The 22,370-nt window shown below is 42.6% G+C and overlaps 2 protein-coding genes and 1 long non-coding RNA gene across 3 annotated transcripts; all 3 read left to right on the forward strand.

Annotated features, from left to right (window-relative positions):
* The first annotated feature begins 472 nt into the window (after window positions 1-472).
* On the forward strand, window positions 473-7,854 carry LOC111974455 (putative inactive carboxylesterase 4). Its single transcript, XM_070447395.1, has 4 exons — window positions 473-5,226; window positions 6,383-6,488; window positions 6,704-7,213; window positions 7,488-7,854. The coding sequence occupies exons 3-4, from the start codon at window positions 7,088-7,090 to the stop codon at window positions 7,680-7,682; spliced, it is 321 nt and encodes a 106-aa protein (XP_070303496.1). The 5' UTR covers window positions 473-5,226; window positions 6,383-6,488; window positions 6,704-7,087; the 3' UTR covers window positions 7,683-7,854.
* Window positions 7,855-8,318: 464 nt separating this feature from the next.
* LOC111973689 (uncharacterized) lies at window positions 8,319-14,157 on the forward strand. Its single transcript, XR_002878625.1, has 6 exons — window positions 8,319-8,429; window positions 8,534-8,617; window positions 10,992-11,101; window positions 11,276-11,390; window positions 11,699-11,771; window positions 13,717-14,157. It is a non-coding gene; the product is annotated as an uncharacterized lncRNA (long non-coding RNA).
* Window positions 14,158-14,458: 301 nt separating this feature from the next.
* Window positions 14,459-22,366, forward strand: mthfsd (methenyltetrahydrofolate synthetase domain containing; the record flags this gene model as incomplete). Its single annotated transcript, XM_070447396.1, has 9 exons — window positions 14,459-14,646; window positions 14,800-14,903; window positions 18,762-18,875; window positions 18,932-19,045; window positions 19,198-19,311; window positions 20,345-20,435; window positions 20,555-20,667; window positions 20,798-20,923; window positions 22,058-22,366. Coding segments are annotated over exons 1-9 (1,113 nt in total), but the record flags the coding sequence as incomplete, so codon positions are not given.
* Window positions 22,367-22,370: the final 4 nt, after the last annotated feature.

The following is a 22,370-nucleotide window of genomic DNA, read 5'->3' on the forward strand; positions in this document are numbered from 1 at the left end:
TGTAATAGTGGTCTGGCCCTACTCCAACGTGCAACCCGCATGGTCACTTTAAGCCCTCTGTCCTCTGGCTGTTCCTGACCTGCAGCTGATGGAGAGGCTGCATGGAGTAACTACATTGGGTGGCGGGGAGCACCACTACTGCCATTCAGGCAGTGTCTGTTACAGAATCCCCCTGCCGAGGGCGCTATATCACTGTTTGCTGAGCATTTGTTTATTTGCTTTTCTGGAGCCGCGCCATCTCTCCTCCAGCTCATGGCTTCAGCCAATCGGACAATAGCCATGTCTCACCCTTGTGCACGCTCTAGCCATGCAGTCTCTCCAGGTCCTGATTGGCTAGCCAGCCTGACCCACACTCTCCAACGGAGTAAATATTGCCATTACTGAACATGTTATTCCAGTCTGTGTGGGTGGACATATGTGGATAGAATGCGTGAAAACAGAGTAAGTTGTTGTTGTTGTTGATTAGCTTGGCTTTGTATATCACTACGTAGCTAAGTACAATGTTTTATGCTGAAGCTGTTATTAGTATTGGCTATTATTACTGTAATGAAACAGCAGGGAGCAGGTCTCGAACCCTCGACCTTCTAGCCCGAAGTCCGGCGCTATCGACTGTGCCGCAAAAGCATGCTCGTGCGGCAGAATCGATTTCCGCGCTTATAAACCCAGGTTCGTTACACTACTCCCTCCTTTCAAAGAGCGCGTCCTCGCGCTAGCTTGCGACTCTATTTCTCACAGGAACGCGTTCACCGGCCAAGCACACGCACTGTCGTGAGTGCAAGGTCCAATCACTTCTGACATCAATGTAATGAAACAGCAGGGAGCAGGCTCGACCTTCTAGCCCGAGGTGCGGCACGCTATCGGTTGTGCCGCAAAAGCATACTCATGCAGCAAAGTTGATTTCCGCGCTTATAAACCCAGGGTCGTTACATTACCTTTAGTGCAGTGGCGTGTATTCATGGAGCCAAGGGAAGCCAGGCTTCCCCAAAAAATGGACAAAGGAAAAAAATGCATTCAGTTATTTATCTTTCGTCTCTCTGTGCTTCATAATTTCCTTCAATTCGCAAGAGGCTGGACGCATCTCACAGGAGAAAGCAACCGAGTGAGCAAAACAGAGCCCCTCTGTCTCTCTACGTGTAAGTCATCTGTCTGATGCTGTCTGGTCAAAACAAGTATGACATTGTTGCCGCTCGTAGCATTGAAGTCAAGGGAAGCCTGCGAGCATCTGACCTCCATTGACCAAAAAAGTATACATAATTAGCCAGTCAGCGTTGAGCTAAATTGAGCGAGCTCAACTGTTAATGGTCCTGGCGTACCAAAAAAAAGTGTAAAGGGAAGCCATCTTGAATTTGGCGTCACTCCTTTCAAATTCCATTGAGAGCATACATCATTGACAGAAAAACGTTAATTTTTGAATCTCGTTGTGCTGTTGTCCTCCGGTGGCTAGCTAGGAAGCTAGCTAAAATTGACCCTTTCCTAAATTAGCCATGGTTGGAGATATGGATTTGGACTTGTGGTTTTACTTAATTCTCCGTACTTGCCAATGATTTTAACGGCAATTCTGACCCAACCATTCATACATTGTTGTTGTGCCCCTGGCCTGAGAGGATGGAAGTTCAATATGTAGCTAGATGTTTAAAAATATATATATATATGAACACAACAAATACAAAAAACGGAAATATACAAACAAGAGTACATAAACCTAACAGACAGGGGTATTACATATCAATATTAATTTTCAATTTGTTAAATACTTTTATGGGTGCGTATTGCTTTTTGTTTTTACATTTACTGATAATTTCAAAATAATATTTAAATTCTATCTTAAATAATGTGAAGAGGGGTTTGTTCTCTGCCCACTTCATTTTATGGACAAAGAATCTTCCATGAAAGATAAACAAATTAACAATGAACGTTAAATCAGGATCCATATTATTTGGATCAAAATGAAACATAATATCAGAGTCTCTCAGATTAACATTAATAGTCATTTCTTTTTAAATAAAATATTCTAACTCACTTCAAAAATCTTCTGACATAAGAACAGTCCCGAAATAAATGGTCATGAGTTTCTGGGTCACAACCACAAAATACACATTTGTTATCAATAGCTATGTATGTAGCTAGATGTAGAAGGCTGATGTTAACTAGCTAACGTTGCCCAAGAATGGAAGTTAGGCTAGCGAGCAAGCATTTTAGACAGGTAGCCAAGGACAACAACAAATAAAAGTGTGTACTGTATGACAGACCGTTTCATCAACATGAAAGAGAGGAGGATGGCATTGGCGTTTCTCTACATGTAGGGTGAGTCAACATGTTTTTCTGCTTGAATGAAAGCGCATGCACGTATCCACACACGCACACAGAAATCAGAACCATGGACAACCACATATTTTACCCACACACCGCTACTATTTATGTTGCCCATTTGTATATCCACATTGTAGGGTATTATGTAATATTTGGGGTGGCAGGGTAGTCTAGTGGTTAGAGCGTTGGACTAGTACATGAAAAGTTGCAAGTTCAAATCATCGAGCTGACAAGGTACAAATCTGTCATTCTGCCCCTGAACAGGCAGTTAACCCACTGTTCCTAGGCCATCATTAAAAATAAGAATTTGACTTGCCTAGTTAAATAAAGGTAAAATATGTTTACATTAACTCTGCTGTTGTTATTATTTAATACCTGGCTATTAGATAAAGTCCTTACCTATTGTGCTGTTCTGTTCTAGTTTTATTTACTTGTGTCCCTCATTTGATATGCATACATTCATCCTGCTCCATTCATTGCATTCCATGTGTACATTCATTGTCTTTCTGTTTCTGTACCTTTACAGAACCATACCCATGTACATACCCATGTTCATCTTCTCCTGTGTGTGATTAAAATTATTGTGTGTGATTAAAGTTCCTGTGTGTGTTAACTCTTGGGCTGCTTTATTTTCCTCTAACCGGGGGCAGTGTCAGTGAGTCACAAACCAGTAAAATAAACTACATGACCAAAAGTATGTGGGAACCTGCTCGTCGAACAGCTCATTCCAAAATCATGCGCATTAATATAGAGTTGGTCCCCCCTTTGCTACTATAACAGCCTCCACTCTTCTGAGAAGGCTTTCCACTAGATGTTGGACCATTGCTGCGGGGACTTGATTCCATTCAGCAACAAGATCTTTAGGGAGGTCAGGCACTGATGTTGGGCGATTAGGCCTGGCTCGCAGTCGGCGTTCCAATTAATCCCAAAGGTGTTAAATGGGGTTGAAGTCAGAACTCTGTGTAGGGCATTCAAGTTCTTCCAAACCGATCTCGACAAACCATTTATGTATGGACCTTACTTTGTGCATGGGGGCATTGTCATGCTGGAACAGGAAAGGGCCTTCCCCAAACTGTTGCCACTAAGTTGAAAGCACAGAATCATCTTGAATATCATTGTATGCTGTAGCGTTAAGATTTCCTTTCACTAAGGGGCCTAGCCCGAACCATGAAAAACAGCCCCAGACCATTATTCCTCCTCCACCAAACTTTACAGTTGGCACTATGCATTCGTGCAGGTAGCGTTCTCCTAGCATCCTCCAAACTCAGATGAGTCCTTCGGAATGCCAGATTGTGAAGCATGATTCATCACTCCAGAGAATGCATTTCCACTGCTCCAGAGTCCAACGGCGGCGAGCTTTACAACACTCCAGCCGACGCTTGGCATTGTGCATGGCGATCTACCTGTGAATGCAGGTAAAACTAAGTATATGTTGTTCTCAAGAGCACATAAAAATAACTCTGATGATTTAAGCATATGTACTTTGGACGGTGCCCATATTGATCGAGCCATGCTTACAAATATCTGTGCATCTGGATAGATGAAAAGCTATCTTTTAAAAAGCATATTGAGGAGTTAGTTAAGAAGCTGAGAATAAAAATGTGGTTATTCTATAGAAATAGGTCCTGCCTCTCTTAATAGTTGAAAGCAGATTATTCAGTCAAAGTTCCTATCGGTCCTAGACTATGGCCACATCATCTATATGAACGTAGCTGCCACTTCATTAAAGCCAGTTTATCCTAGCACACTGCGCTTTATTGCGGGTGACAATTTTAGTACTCTGCATTCTCTACCAGAAAGTTGGTTGGCCCTCTTTGATGTCACATAGGTTGACACATTGATATGTTTTCATTTATAAAGCCTTTTTACAAAAAAAGTCCCATTCTACGTAACATCATTACTAAACTTTAGACATATGAGTTACTACACCCGAGCTCAAGGATGGCTAACTCTGGAAATTCCTTTGGTCTCTAATGAGTTAGGTAAATCAGCGTTGAGTTTTTTTTACACCTTATCTGTGAAACAATCTTCAAAATGTTCTTAAATGTGATGTTTTGGTGCCTCTAGGCCAAAGTTCCTCAATCAACACTGATTGAGGACCTTTTTACTGATTGCTGTGTTTGTTATTATGACCATGTTTTTCTTTCTGCTTGCATTTTGTATTTATATTTTGATGTGTGTATTTTCTGTAATGTATGTAATTCCGGGCTCATCTGTAAAAGAGACCTTGGTCACAGTATGACTCCCTGATAAAATATTGAATAAAAAATACATAAAATATGTGCAGGGTTACGAGGTAAGTGAGGTAGATATGTACATATAAGTAACAGGATAGATAATAAACAGTAGCAGCAGCATATGTGATGAGTTAAAAGAGTTAGTGCAAAAAGGGTAAATGTAGATAGTCCTGGTAGCTATTTGGTTAACTATTTAGCAGTCTCATGGCTTGGGGGTAGAAGTTCCGTGGTGGGTGTGTTTTTCTGTTGTGGATTGCAGCTTGATTTACTTAAATGGAATATAGACATCCATTTTACACGAGCCTGCTAGCCTGAGGCCTCTGTCTTTTATGCCTTTGTCGGCACTTAGCACAACTGCCTCAGTCTATCCTACTTCCATGGTAACGGCATCTGGGTGCAGGAACTCTCTAGTGGACACACGTTACTATCCCTAGGCGACAGTCAAGGATTTACATAAAATCGGTCAAATTGATCCTCCTCTGTTGCCTCATTGGGCATGCGCCTTTTCTTTTTTTTACTGAAAACAACCAAACTGCACAGAATTCCAGTAGACTAAAACTGATTTCTGGTTCCTTCGTATTGAAAGATTGTCAGGTTATGGCATTTCTAAACAGCAGACTTTAATAATGTCAATACCTGATATTGCACCGAGTTATCAATTGGAGAGCAGCTTTCACTGGTGAGCCAAGATACTTATTTTCTTTTGCAAATTATTTGAAGTAGCTGCCTCTCGTTCTGCTTTTACTGTAATGCATGATAGTTGAAGATGTAAGTTGACTATAATACTATTATAGCCTAGCCTATAAACTGTATTTTATTGTGGGTTGATTGCATTCAACTAGTTTACTATAATGCCATAATTTATTTGATGCATTGCTTATTCCACATCCCATTAAAACCAGGTCTAATGAGTACTCTGGGAGTCGGGAAGGAAGTTCAGGAAGTGTATTTAATAAATAAATGAACAAAACAAGAGTAGTACAGACATGAAACACTGAAACAGAAAAAAAACAACGCCTAGGGAAAGAACCAAAGGAAGTGACCGACATAGGGAAGGTAATCAGGAAGGTGATGAAGTCCAGGTGAGTCTAATGAGTCGCTGGTGCGCGAAACGATGGTGACAGGTGTGCGTAATAATGAGCAGCCTTGTGACCTAGAGCGTTGGAGAGGGAATATACGTGATACCAGGGACTTTTAAAATGTACATTACAGCCTGCTGTAACTTCAGCACTTTAGGTTACTGTATTGCCAATGATGTTCAATGTAATCTCTGTCCAGGTTAGCTCAAGGTCTAGTCCTGTCCTGAGCCAAGCTGAAGGTAATTTACTCATAGTTGATTGCCTGATATCATGTCATTATTGATGTTCTGCACACTCTGAACTTGGCAGAAATGTAGACCCAAGATAAATAAGTGGAGTTGGTAGCATGACATCTAATTTCATAGTGCATGTCCAGGCAGCTATAGCAGATTAAAATGAACCAGGATGTTCTTTCAGAGGACTCAGCCTTTTCAAACTGCTGTTTGACATTCGATCATGACTGAATCAACTCGGCTGGCTTTTTAGAAAATCCATAACAGGTTGCATTGGAGTTTCCAATGCCAGCCTGTGATATAAAGAGCAGCTCAATCCTCAGTCTCCCACAGATTTACTGAAGGCATTTAACTGAATTGGGGCTCCATACGGTTCATATTCCTTTAGCTGGAAGGCATACTTTTCTCTCTGTATTGATATTTGGTTACTCACTGGATATGGATGTAATGTGCATTAATGTATAGAGATTATGTAAATCGGCAACTGCTGAAATAGATCTTAATGTGGTTTGATATTCTACAGATGTGAATGGATAATCTCTCTGGCACCACTATGATGGGTCAGGGCAGAAGAGTCCTACTCGCATGGATAAGTCTGAGCCTGTTTGTGAGTTTCCATACAGTCGCAGGTAAGAATGTATGTCCTGTTTAATTCACATTTTAGCAACTATGAAATGCATTGATTAGCTGTAAACAAAAAGCTATATATATATATACATATATATATATTTTTTTTAAATAAATATGATATGCTTGTAAATGGCTGTAAATGGCTCCTTTCCCAACTAATGCATCCTTTGACAGACTACTACAATCCCTTTTCTATAATGTAAATCTTTTCCAGGGGACAGAGAGCCTCATCCAGCTTCATACTAGATATGGTCAGCTGGAGGGCAGACTGGTCAGAGTAAGAGCCAGAGGGAGGCTGCCTACCTGGGGATCCCCTTCGCTGAGCCCCCTGTCGGGCCGCTGAAGTTCCAGGCCCCCAGCCTCCCCGGGTGTGGCAGAGACTGAGAGACGCCAAGGCTTATTCCCCCTCTGTATGAGCTTAAGCAGTAATGTGTTAGCGAGAGAGACAGGCAGGAAGACCGACAAACAGCCTATACTGTTTTATGGGGAACTCTGAATCATGCTTATTCTGATTAACATTCTGCCATTCACGTTTTTATTGATAGTGTAATAAAATGTCACCTTTCTTGTCCTCTTAACACATAGGTGTCTGCAGAACATGAACCACACTAGACAGATGGGGGACCTGTACGGAGGTAAGTTCCCTGTCCTAACCACCTCAGAGGACTGCCTTTACCTGAATATCTACACACCAGTCAAACCTGGGGACCCAAGGAAACTACCAGTGAGGAGAGACATGAGAATGTACTCATATCTACCTCAAGAGTAGACAAACATGTCTTTGGTTTGGTGGTCCTCATGGGAGGGGCTTCACTCTGATGGCTCCTCATTGGCTGCCTTCAGGGACTTAGTCATCCTCCAAAACTGTTTGGGTATCCCAGGGTTCCTCAGGTACACTTCTATGTACTGCATTTGGTCAATATGATCAATGCACAAATTAAGGTCAGTAACATCTTCTCCTGTTTGGTGTCTACTGAACACAACCCTGGCATATCTGATCTAATATCTGTGTGACTGTCCAGCACTGGGGATGGCCAGTACCCCGGAATGTGGGTGTTCTGGACCAGGTGTGTGCCCTGTGCTGGGTGCAGGAGACCATCAGCAGTTTTGGGGGAGACCCAGGATCTGTCACCATTTTTAGAGAGTCTGCTGGTGGTGTTGCTGTCTTTTTTGCGTGTGTACTGTGTATCTAGGAAAACAGATATTTGCTGATACAGAAAGATGCACTGGCTGTCTGTATGTAGGCTTACTTTGGGCACTGATCCATGGTTCTGTCTGTCATCAGGACTGTTCCACAGGGCCATCAGTCAGAGTGGAGAACCCCTCATCTCTATGGTCATCCAGGATGACCCCAAACCTGCTGCACAGGTGATTTGCTGTTTCACAGTGTGCTGATCATAACAGCAAGTCTCAAGGATCCCATACATTGTTTCATATACAATATCAGAACTGGTAAAACCTTCAGTGGTTTTATGACTGTCATTATTATTCTGGTACAATGTAACGTGTTGTAATTAGTCATTCAAATGCTCTGGTTTCAATCTCTCCTTCCTCCAGCTGGTGGCACAGAGAGCAGGCTGTCCCAGTGATGACTCTGCAGAGCTCATGACCTGCCTCAGTACCCTCAGCCCACAGGACAGAGAGGTGGCTACACCTGCACTAGTAGATATGTTCTGAGCCTCACACTCACCCTACAGTGTGTGGGGTGTATGTATCTGAATGCCAGGCTGTTTCTGCTTTAGCTAACTTATACTGTTTTGTGTGGTTGAATGCAACAACATGGCTGTTTGACTTCCATTCTGGGGCCCATTCTCTCTCTCCACAGGGGGAGATGGTTCTGTCTGTGCACAGGGATGGAACAGTCATCCCTACCAACCTGGAGGAAGTCCTGCAGACCAAGAGCTTCTTGGGCTTCCCCAGCATCCTAGGGATCAACAACCGTGAGTATGGCTGGATGCTCCCACATGTATGTCCCTGCATGAAGATATGAAAACTGTCATATATTTTACAGGTAAATGTACTTTTATCATTTTGTTTTTACCAGTTTTTCCTGTTTCCTGGCTGGGATCTTGGAATGACCCATGAAAACATGATGATTATGATCCTGGTGTTTATGCTTCAAAAACTGGTTAGTGAAGTATGGTGGCAGCCAGGGTTGGGTAGGTTACTTTCTAAATGTCATTTTTTTGTTACTAGTTTCCTGTCCAAAACTGTAATCAGTAATGTAACTTTTGGATTGCCCAAACTCAGTGATGTAATCAGATTAGTTGCTTTTTGATTACTTTCTCCTTAATTAAGAGGCATTAGAAGATGAAGAAAAGGATCCATCAAATGCATTTGATGTGTCATCGTGGTGGCCTCTGACTTGTGGTCAGACTCGCTTAGGTGGAACTAACTTAAACTTGCGCCTTTTTTCAATGCTGAATTGAATGGCATTGAGAAATCAGAAAGGTGTCAATGTATTTTTTTTCAAAAGCATCCTTTCTGAATTTAAAAGTAATCCGCGAAGGAATAATTTAGGTTTTTAAAAGTATCTGTAATCTGATTACAATATTTTTGCTGGTGAAAGAACAATCGGGAACTTCACTTCCACTTTTTTAATACCATGATGTACGCAGGAAAATACACATGGATGATAATGACAGAGTATTATCAACCTGTAGATTTAAGAGGAGATCCTAGAGTTCCTCCTTTGATTGTCACACAAGACTGCTACTTGATTGGTTAATATAGAACGGTGGGTAGGCTTTATGCAAAATATAAATGACCTTTGTCTGATAATAGGCAGGCTAAAGATTGGGATTTGTCGAAAAAGACGAAAACAGGTTTTGCAGCTGCTTGACATCGAAAAATTGAGTATTCTAAAGGATCTACAAAACAAGTCTACTCTCTGGGAAATATACAGTACCAGTCAAAAGTTTGGACACACCTACTCATTCAAGGGTTTCTTTATTTTGACTATTTTCTACATTGTAGAATAATAGCGAAGACATCAAAACTATGAAGTAACACATATGGAATCATGTAGTAACCAAAAAAGTGTTAAAAAATCAAAATATGTTACATTTGAGATTCTTCAAATAGCCACCCTTTACCTTGATGACAGCTTTGCACACTCTTGGCATTCTCTCAACCAGGTTCGAGGTAGTCACCTGGAATGCATTTTTATTAACAGGCAAATTAACATATGTCAAGAACTGCTCAAATAAGCAACGAGAAACGACAGTCCATTATTACTTTAAGACATGAAGGTCAGTTAATCCGGAAAATTAAGAACTTTGAACGTTTCTTCAAGTGCAGTTGCAAAAAAACATCAAGTGTTATTATGAAACTGGCTCTCATGAGGACCGCCACAGGAAAGGAAGACCCAGAGTTACCTCTGCTGCGGAGTTCATTAGAGTTACCAGCCTCAGGAATTGCATCCCAAATAAATGCTTCAGAGTTCACGTAACAGACACATCTCAACATCCACTGTTCAGAGGAGATTGCGTGAATCAGGCCTTCATGGTCGAATTGCTGCAAAGAAACCACTACTAAAGGACACCAAGAAGAAGAGACTTGCTTGGGCCAAGAAACAAGCAATGGACATTAGACTGGTGGAAATCTGTCCTTCGGTCTGAGTCCAAATTGGAGATTTTTGGTTCCAACCGCCGTGTCTTTGTGAGACACAGAGTAGGTGAAAGGATGATCTCCATGTGTGTGGTTCCCACCATGACGCATGGAGGTGTGAGGGTGCGTTACTGGTGACATTGTCTGCTTTATTTTGAATTCAAGGCACACTTAACCAGCATTGCTACCACAGCATCCTGCAGCGAAATGACATCCCATCTGGTTTGTGCTTAGTCCCACTATCATTTTGTTTTTCAATAGGACAATGACCCAACACACCTCCAGGCTGTGTAAGGGCTATTTGACCAAGAAGGAGAGTGATGGAGTGCTGCAGCAGATGACCTGGCCTCCACAATCACCCGACCTAAACCCAATTGAGATGGCTTGGGATGAGTTGGACCGCAGAGTGAAGGAAAAGCAGCCAACAAGTGCTCAGCATATGTGTGAACTCCTTCAAAACTGTTGGAAAAGCATTCCTCATGAAGCTGGTTGAGAAAATGCCAAGCGTGTGCAAAGCTGTCATCAAGGCAAAGGGTGGCTACTTTGAAGAATTTCATATATTTTGATTTAGCCCTTTTTTGGTTACTACATGATTCCATATGTGTTATTTCATAGTTTTGATGTCCACTATTATTCTACAATGTAGAAAATTGTAAAAATAAAGAAACCCTTGAATGAGTAGGTGGGTCAACTTTTGCCCAGTACTGTATATACAGTGTTTATGTATACAGACATACATACATAAATACATGGTATATTAAAAATCCACTAGTGACACTTAATACACTTTATTTTGTAATCAGTTACTCCCCAACCCTGGTGGCAGCTTTATAATAAAACATCTAACAGTCTGGTCCATGAGCTGTATTTTAAACCCTGTATCTCCCTGGTAGCATCAGCCAGACTCTGCCCTGGGGATCATCGTAGAGGAGACATGGTGACATGAATGACCCCGTGGGGAACAGGGATGCCTCTACTGATTGTGGTCCCAGGGGGTGTAGAGGTGAGGCATACACTGGGAACTATACCAATCAGATGCCCTATTTTATTTTTTCTTATTCTCTTTAGAAACCTCCTGGAAGACATTATTTAATAATTATGAATAAATAATTTTAAGAGCTATCTAAATGATTGAGACTTTTTGTAGTTGACAGACATGCTCTGTTGGTATTCACAGATACATTACACACGTGTCTATGCAAGATTCTGGTTGCTTGATCTACTATGAGTTCCAGCAGCATCCCTCCATGGTCACATCAGCAGACCAGGCTTTGTGAAAGCAGACCACTGAGGTAGGCTTTGTATTTGCTGCCACCTTTTGGACAGATGACAGTGAATGGTAGTTAAAAAAATATTCTGGAGATATTGTAGGCTAAATATATTTGAAAACCTTGTTTTTATATCAAATTCTGGGGGAACTGTTCATAACAATAACATGAGTAACAAGTTACTGTGAAATAACATAGTCAGAGGTTAATACTGTTACGTGACAAAAGACTGAGGAAGATTATATTTGGACAAGCTCATTCTGCTGAGCCTGTAACTATCTCTGCAGCTTTTCTTGGAAACAACAGAACTAAAAAAAGTTTTCCACTCATAGATAACACGACAGAGGAGGAACGACAGCTTAGCAGCACCATGATGAAATACTGGACTAACTTTGCCAGAACAGGGTGAGAGATCCCTTGTTCTCTCTCACTGTGTATTTAGTTGGAGAAGCTTCAACACATACATGTAACAAGAACCAGATTTCTGCCATGTAATCAAGTTTTCATACCGCCAGAAGTTCTGAGTTTTCTGAGTAAATAGATTTCTAAATAAGTTACAGAAGAGTTCATATTAAACAAAGGACAGTTTAAGACTCCCTACTGTATGCAAAAAAATATTTGCTACTATGTACCAAGTATGCTTTTCATATCTACTTAGTGGTTACTCTATATAGGACATTTATAGTAGCTCAACCACCAATTGCGTTGGGTCATAGTAGTATGGTGTGTTCGGAAAGTTTTAAGACCCCTTGACTTTTTTCACATTTTGTTACAACCTTATTATAAAATTGATTAAATCGTTTTTTCCCCCACATCAATCTACACACAATACCCCATAATGACTAAACAAAAACAGGTTTAATTTTTTTTGCAATTGTATAAAAGGAAATATTACATTTGCATAAGTATTCAGACCCTTTACTCAGTACTTTGTTGAAGCGCGTTTAGCAGCGATTACAGCCTTGGGTCTTCTTGAGAATGACGCTACAAGCTTGGCACACCTGTATTTTGGGAGTTTCTCTCATTCTTCTCTACAGATCCTCTCAAGCTCTGTCAGGTTGGAGGGGGAGAATTGCGGCACAGCTATTTTCATGTCTCTCCAGAGATGTTCAATCGGGTTCAAGTCCGGGCTCTGGCTGGGCCACTCAAGGACATTCAGAGACTTTTCCCGATGCGACTCCTGCGTTGTCTTGGCTGTGTGCTTAGGGTTGTTGTCCTATTGAAAGGTGAACCTTCACCCCAGTCTGAGGTCCTGAGTGTTCTGGAGCAGGTATTCATCTAGGATCTCTCCGTACTTGGCTTTGTTTGTCTGTCCCTCGATCCTGACTAGTCTCCCAGTCCCTGCCGCTGAAGAACATCCCCACAGCATGATGATGCCATCACGATGCTTCGCCGTAGGGATGGTGCCAGGTTTCCTCCAGATGTGATGTGTGGCATTCAGGCCAAATAGTTCCATCTTGGTTTCATCAGACCAGAGAATCTAGTTTCTCATGGTCTGAGAGTCTTTAGGTGCCTTTTGGCAAACTCCAAGCGGGCTGTCATGTGCCTTTCTACTGAGTGGCTTCTGTATGGCCACTACCATTAAAGGCCTAATTGGTGGTGCTGCAGAGATGGTTGTCCTTCTGGAAGGTTTTCCCATATCCACAGAGGAACTCTGGAGCTCTGTCAGTGACCATCGGGTTCTTGGTCACCTCCCTGAACAAGGCCCTTCTCCCCTGATTGCTCCGTTTGGCTGGGCAGCCAGCTCTAGGAAGAGTCTTGGTGGTTCCAAACATCTTCCATTTAAGAATGGAGGCCACTGTGTTCTTGGAGACCTTCAATGCTGCAGAATTGTTTTGGTACCCTTCCCTCGATCTGTACCTTGACACAATCCTGTCTCAGAGTTCTGCAGACAATTCCTTTGACCTCATGGCTTGGTTTTTGCTCTGACATGCACTGTCAACTGTGGGACCTTTTTATATAGACAAGTGTGTTTCTTTCCAAATCATGTCCAATCAATTGAATTTACCACAGGTGGACCCCAATCAAGTTGTAGAAACATTTCAAGGATGCATCTGAGCTAAATTTCGAGTCTCATAGCAAGGGTCTGAATACTTATGAAAATAAGGAATTTCTGTATTTTTAATACATTTGCAAAAATTTCTACATGTTTTCGCTTTGTCATTATGGGGTATTGTGTGTAGATTGAGGATTTGTTGTCTTAAATCTATTCCGAATAAGGCTGTAATGTAACAATGTGGAAAAGTCAAGCGGTCTGAATACTTTCTGAATACACTATGTAAAATGAAGTATTCATAAGAGCACCAGCTCATATGATGCCAATGGGTTGTCTCTCTCTCTGTTCCTGTAGTAACCCTAATGGAGAGTGTGTGTTTGATTGGCTGACATTCACTACAGATCCAGGCCAACCTCGGGCTGGGCAGTGTCTCAGAAAAGAAGAGAGCCCAGTTCTAGAGAGAAGACTTCCCCAAAGGACTGCAGACTGCTGGACACAAAGACGCACAGAGTGACCTGTAGAACTGAATGTTCACTATGTCAAAATGTTGTTCTAGGAGTGTCCATGTTGTTGCCCTCCACTCCAGTGATGCCAAGCAGTTTGCAATTAGGTTACAGTATATGAGGCTTTCTTTGCCTTTTCCTTATTTTGTGTCATATTTTGGCTATTTTAATATTCCAGATTTTCTTTCATGGTTTGGTCTTTTTTTAAATATTTTATTTAGCAATTTTTTACCATTTATGTAGTTTATTTTTATCTTGCTGTGTTCATATGTCCATTAAAGCCATAAAATAATTGTGATTGATTAGACGAATGTCCTTCTGCTTAGTAATAAAACATTTTAGTTAGACACTTATCTGATAGGCGAAATCAATGTCTCAAGCACTGTGTGCAGTGTGCGATTTCTCAGTGGAGAATCGACATGTGCAATCAATAGTCCAAACAGTTGCAAAACGTTCTAAAACGATAGTTTCTTTAGGACAAATTTATGAATGTCCTTCCCCGTTAGTTACGGTTGCTTGCGTTATACGTTTTGTAACAGAATCGGCTTAATGAATGCACCCCACGTTTGCTTTTGACGGTGTAAGGTTTGGTCTTTCCGAGCTACCATACAGAAAAAAACATCCCTGACAAGCAGCTGTTGCTACAATGTTACAGAACTCCCACGTGCGTAAATCAATCTGTGGTCACTTTGTGATAGTTTGACTAATCGTCAGTGATTTGTGAGAATTTTCTGCATCTTCGACGAGAGGACAATGGAGGCCGTTATTACGATTAATCCCGGTAAATGATTGCTGCGTGTTTAGCGAAAAGTCACTAATGCTAACGCATGCCAATGGATGGTAGCCTAGCAGTTCCCGTTATGAAGTTGGGATTTACATTACCCTTTCTTCAAAACTGTCATTTCATCAAGCATGTGAATTGTTTCCTGTTTAGGTGCCACGAAATGGGACATCCGAGAGAAAGTTTGGGATTACATTGAAGCTAAGAATCTTGCAAACTTTCCAAGGCCTGTGCACAACAGAATCCCCAATTTTAAGGTAGGGCATTTCTGGAGGTTCAGTGTACTGCAATTTGATTTGAATTAATCCTAACGCTAACCCTCTTAGTATTTGTCAAAATATCAAGTTTGAAACCATGTTTGTCGTTTAAATTTATCTTTTGCATGTGCTGCTGGTAAGGTCCCATATAGCCATTTTGAAAAGTCTTGTGAAATGTTCATTGTGCGCTCTCCATAGCCATTGGTCTGCACTAATAAATGTCTCTAGCTAGCCTTACCTAAACATCAGACTGCTACCATGGTTACTCCATGACGTCAGTCAAAGTAGCTGTAAAAAAGACTGTCTCTACAAGACAATGTTGAAGAAAATAATATTTACACTTTACCGGTTGTACATGCTGTTGGTCCTTTTGGCTGTAGGAGGTTGAGATCAGGTATCAACAGGAAAGTGTTGTTTACCCGACTTTTTGCACAATATGTTAACAATAGCGGAATGCATTTGTATTTATTAGGGATCACCATTAGCTTCTGCCAAGGCAGCAGTTACTCTTCCTGGGGTCCAAACACATTAAGGCACTTACATCACAAACAAAAGATAAACACAGTACATATTTTAAAAAATTATTTCATCTTTTTTTAACTAGGCAATTCAGTTAAGAACAAATTCTTATTTACAATGACGGCCTGGCAAAAGGCCTCCTGTGGGGACGGTGGCTGGGATAAATTTAAATAAAAAAATAAATGAAGTAAAAAATATAGGACAAAACGCACATCACGACAAGAAAGACCGAAGACATTTGTTGCTGCCATCCAAAGATAACACATGGTAGCAGCATGATACAGGGTACAAACATTATTGGGCACAGACAACAGCACAAAGGGCAAGAAGGTAGAGACAACAATACATCACACAAAGCAGCCACAACTGTCAGTGTCCATGATTGAGTCTTTGAATGAAGAGATTGAGATAAAACTGTTCAGTTTGAGTGTTTGTTGCAGCTTGTTCCAGTCGCTAGCTGCAGCGAACTGAAAAGAGGAGCGACCCAGGGATGTGTGTGCTTTGGGGACCTTAAACAGAATGTGACTGGCAGAACGGGTGTTGTATGTGGAGGATGAGGGCTGCAGTAGATATCTCAGATATGGGGGGGAGTGAGGCCTAAGAGGGTTTTATAGAACATTATTACACCACTACATATCTAAAATACAAAATGTATAATACCGCCATACAACATTATTACAATGTGTGTGTGTGTGTAGCGTGCGTGTGCTAGCGTTTGTATGCGTGTCTGTACGTGTGTCTCTTCACAGTACCCACTGTTTCATAAGGTGTATTTCTTCTTCTTTTTTTCTTCTTTTTTTTATAAATTTTACCCCCTTTTCTCCCTAATTTTCGTGGTATCCAATCGCTAGTAATTACTATCTTGTCTCATCGCTACAACTCCCGTACGGGCTCGGGAGAGACGAAGGTCGAAAGTCATGCGTCCTCCGAAGCACAACCCAACCAAGCCGCACTGCTTCTTAACACAGCGCGCCTCCAACCCGGAAGCCAGCCGCACCAATGTGTCGGAGGAAACACCGTGCACCCGGCCCCCTCGGTTAGCGCGCACTGCGCCCGGCCCGCCACAGGAGTCGCTGGAGCGCGATGAGACAAGGATATCCCTACCGGCCAAACCCTCCCTAACCCGGACGACGCTAGGCCAATTCTGCGTCGCCCCACGGACCCCCCGGTCGCGGCCGGCTGCGACAGAGCCTGGGCGCGAACCCAGAGACTCTGGTGGCACAGCTAGCGCTGCGCATAAGGTGTATTTTGATATATTTTTTTATCTTATTCTGCTACTTGCATCAGTTACCTAATGTGGAATAGAGTTCCATGTAGTCATGGCTTTATGTAGAACTGTGTGCCTCCCATAGTCTGTTCTGGACATAGGGATTGTGAAGAGACCTCTGGTGGTGCCATGTCTTGTGGGGTATGCATGTGTGTCTGAGCTGTGTGCTAGTAGTTTAAACAGACAGCTCAGTGCATTCAGCTTGTCAACACTTCTTACAAAAACAAGTAGTGTTAAAGCCAATCTCTCCTCCACTTTGAGCCATGAGAGACTGACATGCATGTTATTAATGTTAGCTCTCCGTGTACATTTAAGGGCCATCCTTGCTGCCCTGTTCTGAGCAAATTGTCACCTGACCACATGACTGAACAGTAGTCCAGGTGCGACAAAACTAGGTCCTGTAGGACCTGCCTTATTGATAGTGCTGTTAAGAAGGCAGAGAAGAGCTGTATTATGGATAGACTTCTCCCCATCTTAGCTACTGTTGTATCAACATGTTTTGACCATGACAGTTTACAGGGTTACTGCAAGCTGTTTTAGTCAACTCAACTTGCTCAATTTCCATATTATTCATTACAAGATTTAATGTGGTTTGTTTTTTTTGTCCCCAAACTAAAAGCATTGTATTATGAAATATTTAGGACTAACTTATTCCTTGCTACCATTCTGAAACTAACCACAGCTCTTTAAGTGTTGCAGTCATTTCAGTCGCTGTAGTAGCTGAAGTGGATATATACGCATACGTTTTTCTAGCAGCAGACTGATCGATATTGTCAGAAGCCGCACTGAAGTCTAACAAAACAGCCCCACAATCTTTTTATCATTTCTTCTCAGCCAATCATCTGTCATTTGTGTAAGTGCTGTGCTTGTTGAATGTAATTCCCTATAAGCATGCTGAATGTCTGTTGTCAATTGTTTCCTGTAAAATAGCATTGTATCTGGTCAAACACAATTTTTCCAAAGTTTACTAAGGGTTGGTAACAGGCTGATTGGTCAGCTATTTGAGCCAGTAAAGGGGGCTTTACTATTCTTGGGTAGCTGAATGACTTTTGCTTCTGTCCAGGCCTGAGGGCACACACTTTCTAGTAGGCTTAGATTGAAGATATAGCAAATAGGAGTGGCAATATTGTCCACTATTATCCTCAGTAATTTTCCATCCAAGTTGTCAGAACCCGGGGGCTTGTCATTGTTGATAGACAACAATTTTTTAACCTCTTCCACACTCACTTTACGGAATTCAAAATTACAATGCTTGTCTTTCATAATTTGGTCAGTTATACTTGGATGTGTAGCGTTTGCTAATCTGGCCAATGAAAATAAAATAAAAAGTAGTTGGCAATATCAGTGGGTTTTGTGATGAATGAGCCATCTGATTCAATGAATGATGGAGCCAAGTGTGCCTTTTTGCCCAAAATTTCATTTAAGGTGCTCCAAAGCTTTTTACTATCATTCTTTATGTCGTTTATCTTTTATTTCATAGTATTGTTCCTTTTTATTCAGTTTAGTCACACAATTTCTAAATGTTCAGTATGTTTGCTAATCAGTTGTGCTGCCAGACCTATTTGCCATACCTTCAGTCAACTGAAGCACATTTTCTCACAATTATCTGTGTTTGTCGTTCGGTTACGCTCGGCCATATTGTACAAGTGTTTTGTCACGTGCAATTTGCATCAGTATTGAAAATACAAACGATATACAGACGACTAGCACACGGAAGGTCAGGTTGATAACGCTACTCTGTAGATGTTTTATCTCACATTCCTACCTGCAAAGGACCAACCAGACAGACAACCGGTATGTAGAAGTGAGAGGAAACTTTCCTGATCTAAATGCTAATTTCTGAATTCTATGCAATTCAACTTGGGTTCTTCAGGTTATTGCTAGCCTAACTACCTTATTAGATATGTCATATTGTAAGCTAGTAGCTATCATAGTAATTTTGTCTTTGACCTGTGGTAAAATCTCTATTTTCAGAAAACCTATTTTTGACACACATGCTTTTGAACCCCTTATCCTTTGTGTGTGTGTGGATGCGTGCTTGTCTTGCTGTATGTGGTTGTCTATGCGGTCAGGGTGCGGTCCCGGCCTGTGACCGTCTCTCAGCCCTGCAGGAGTTCAAGTCCAGCCAGACAGTCAAAGTGAACCCGGACCGACCCCAGCAGCAGGCCCGCTACATCACCCTGGATGTAAGTGTGCACTCACATCCTCTCTCCTTACCCCCTCTCCCCCTCTCTGCCCCCAGGGTGCCCACACTGCCTGCGCCAAGGTGTCGGAGCTGCAGGTATTCAGTGAGACTGACGAGGTGAAGGTGGACCCTGACAAGCCGCTGGAGGGGGCGAGGCTGGCCGTGCTGCAGGTAGCCCTGGGCCACTGGTTCAGTAGTGTTGTCTCATCACCAGATCATAACCAAGGAGTGCTGGATTTAGGTTATTTGTATTAGATGCCCTTTACTCATCTGTCTATGGTTGTATTCTCTTAGCTTACTAAACTCTGGCCTTTTGCTTCTAGGCGAGGAAAACCCTGCTGGTGCCGACCCCTCGCCTTCGCACAGGACTCTTCAATAAGATTGTCCCGCCTGAGGGAGCAAGCAAAGAAGAACTGAGAGTGTGTTCCACCTCGCAGGTGAGTCAGTCCCTTCTCACTAGTGCTGAGCAATTAAATGAAATGTTGGGTATTTTTTTGTTTTTTAAATAACTAATTGACTTCAGTTCAATTATTTGAATTCCATTTTGTTCAGTTTTTTTCTTCTGTGAGCTCATTGCGCTGCAGTTTCTCTAGAGATAAATCAGATCCAGCCCAAACTGCAACGTTGTAGTTTCCAACAGGCCAAAGTTTTACATAGTTTAGTACAGAACTTGATAATTAAATACAATGAACATAATCCATTGTGCGGCTACTTGTCCGGTCTGTTTCTTTTACGCCTGCTACGTAGAAGCATTCTAGAAGAATGAGCGATCAAGAGGGGATACATAGAGAGCAGTTGCTTCGTGCTTTATTTCCTTTGAAGACCTACTGAGATAGTGATTTTGTCAGACAGCATAGGCAGCAGCTCTATAGAGATGAGAGGATGACTTGGAATTAAATAATAAAGTCATCAAATAAAACAAATGTAATATACACAACTAAAATATTTAAGTAATGTGAATAACTGCTGGTTAATAAGTGATAAGCAGTCACTACCATCATGGGACTTTTAGTAGTTGTGTTCTGTTGCAATATTCAATGCACATAATGCATAGTGCATTTCATGTTTTAAAAAATGATCAAAACCTTGTAGTAATAAACTGAACCAACCTCAAAAAGCACTAATCGCTCAACACTACTTCTCCCCCAACACCCACCCCGACGCCGCATTACCTATCCCTCTCTATCCAGCCCCAGTGCACATGGATTCAACATCACACTTTACCTCCTTCATTCATCACTTCCCATTCATTATCCCCATAAACATGCTGTCACTCTGTACAACTTGGTGAATCCACCATAGAAGACCAAATGCTTTGTTCCCAGACTAGTTGGAGTGTCGGGTTTCAAATGTAAAATGTTTGAATCCAATGTTTCTTGTGATCTGGTGCACCTGTTCTCACCTTTTCTTTCTTTCTTACTTTTCTTTATTTTCTTTTTCCTTTCTTTCTTTTCTTTGTTTCTTCTCCAGGGAGTGAAGGAGTTCAGTGTCCCTGTGGGTCTGGATTCCAAGGTTCAGGTGGATCTTCTAGTGGTTGGCTCTGTGGCCGTGTCTGAGAAAGGTGAGAGCCCGCAGAAAGAACTCTGTGGGCTGTGGACACTTACCCTGGTCCAGGAAGGTTCCGGCTCAGCATCAACACCGATACTGTTAGGATTAATCTCATCTCTCCTTTCTCCTCAGGTTACCGGATAGGTAAAGGAGAGGGCTTTGCTGACATGGAGTATGCCATGATGCTCTGCATGGGGGCTGTGACGGAATCCACTGTGGTGGTTACTATCGTCCATGACTGCCAGGTTAGCCTGTTATCCCACAACATGAAGTCACACACTGTGTTTGGTCTTAACCTGGATAAGTGTTGCTTCATGCTCCAGATTCCTATTCTTTTGCAACGTGTATCTGTGCTTGATGTCTGTATTTCTGCAGGTTGTTGACATCCCAGAGGATCTGATTGAGAGCCATGACATCACTGTGGACTACATCCTCACCCCGACCAGAGTCATCAAGACAGACTGCCAACGCCCCAAGCCCCAGGGCGTCATCTGGACTAAGGTACAGCACTAAATCTCACCCAGKTTAMTGTCGYTCAATATGATTCATTCCATTGCTTATGCAGTTGTTCTAACTACTGTTGCTGCTGCTAGCTACAGCTGCTGGTTTTACWMRTACGACTGCTMTTAGTTGCTGTATGTTGCTGAGTGGCTGAAACCTCAATGATTTGAGCTAGAAAACAGCTTTSAAAATGAGGCYAAARTTGCACCCRTCTTCTGTAGTTTTCCAGTGACTTTTGGCTGCACCTCAAACCGTGTTGCTTGAGCTTTGTTTGCTCACCTTCCCGTAGAAGTATACCCATTACACACACACACGCTACCTCTGGGGTCCCTTAAGACCACCATGCCCGTCCTGAGGACCCATGCTGACCTCGTAGACAGGAAGGCCATGTCTGATCATCAAAGGCCTCTCCACCGGGCCAGCCTGGCTGTGCAGGGCCCAGTTAAAGAGAGGGCACCGGGGCCAAGGTAAAAACAATAGCCCATTATATCCTGTACAGGAGCAGCCGCCATCACAGCCTTAGCAGACCCACTCTGCCCTGGGAAATCAGAGAGCGGTCTTTATATAGCTTACCAGGGAAGTGGAATATCCCCCCAGAATAAAGATGATACGGTCAGAGGTTATCAGCGCTCCTGAAGACTCTGTCAGTCTGTTTCCTCTGCGTTCATGTACTGTAAGCATGGATGTGTTATGGAGTACTGTTGAGTTGGTTGTTGTGCCCTTTGAGGTTTGTCGAGTAGTCTAGTCATGCATGGGTTTTGGTGTAGTTCATAAGCAATCTAGCATGCACTGAACATTTGCATGGTCACCTAAAACAGCATGAGCAGGCGCCAAACATCAGCTTTCTTGATTGTGTTTATACCCCATCACTTTACTAAACCCCATTCTTCTTGGCATGACCCAGAGCTGGGCTGCCCTTAACCCAGTGCCTTTGCTGACCTTTAGCAGCCCTGCTGTGATATGACCTTGAGCAGCCCTGCTGTGATATTACCTTGAGCAGCTCTGCTGTGATATTACCTTGAGCAGCCCTGCTGTGATATGACCTTGAGCAGCCCTGCTGTGATATGACCTTGAGCAGCCATGCTGTGATATGACCTTGAGCAGCCCTGAGCCTGTCCTGTTGTATACCTGCAGCTGAACGCTGAGATGCTGGAGAAGATCCCCGTGCTGAAGAAGCTCCGGGCCTTGGAGGAGGAGCAAGGGAAGGACGTGACCCTGGGGACCCACCCTCCCCCGCAGCCCAGGGAAAGGGCCAGGAGGGAGCCCCGGAGGGACAGAGAGCCCAGGTCAGAGGGTGATAGACCCCGGCGTGAGCCCAGGCGCAGGCCTAGACGGAACACCCAAGAGGACTCTGAGAGGGACCCCAATGGGGAGTCCAGGGAGGAGACTGAGCAGAAACCCAGACGACGCCCACCAAGAGTGAGGAGGGAGGGGGACAGAGAGGGGG

Source organism: Salvelinus sp. IW2-2015, linkage group LG15, assembly GCF_002910315.2.
Source record: "Salvelinus sp. IW2-2015 linkage group LG15, ASM291031v2, whole genome shotgun sequence".
Lineage (NCBI taxonomy): Eukaryota > Metazoa > Chordata > Actinopteri > Salmoniformes > Salmonidae > Salvelinus > Salvelinus sp. IW2-2015.

Coding starts and splice junctions, on each gene's coding strand:
- LOC111974455 (XM_070447395.1), top strand. CDS start 7,088: ATGAACCACACTAGACAGATGGGGGACCTGTACGGAGGTAAGTTCCCT. Junction 7,214..7,487: donor GGGACCCAAGGAAACTACCA/GTGAGGAGAGAC, acceptor TGGCATATCTGA/TCTAATATCTGTGTGACTGT.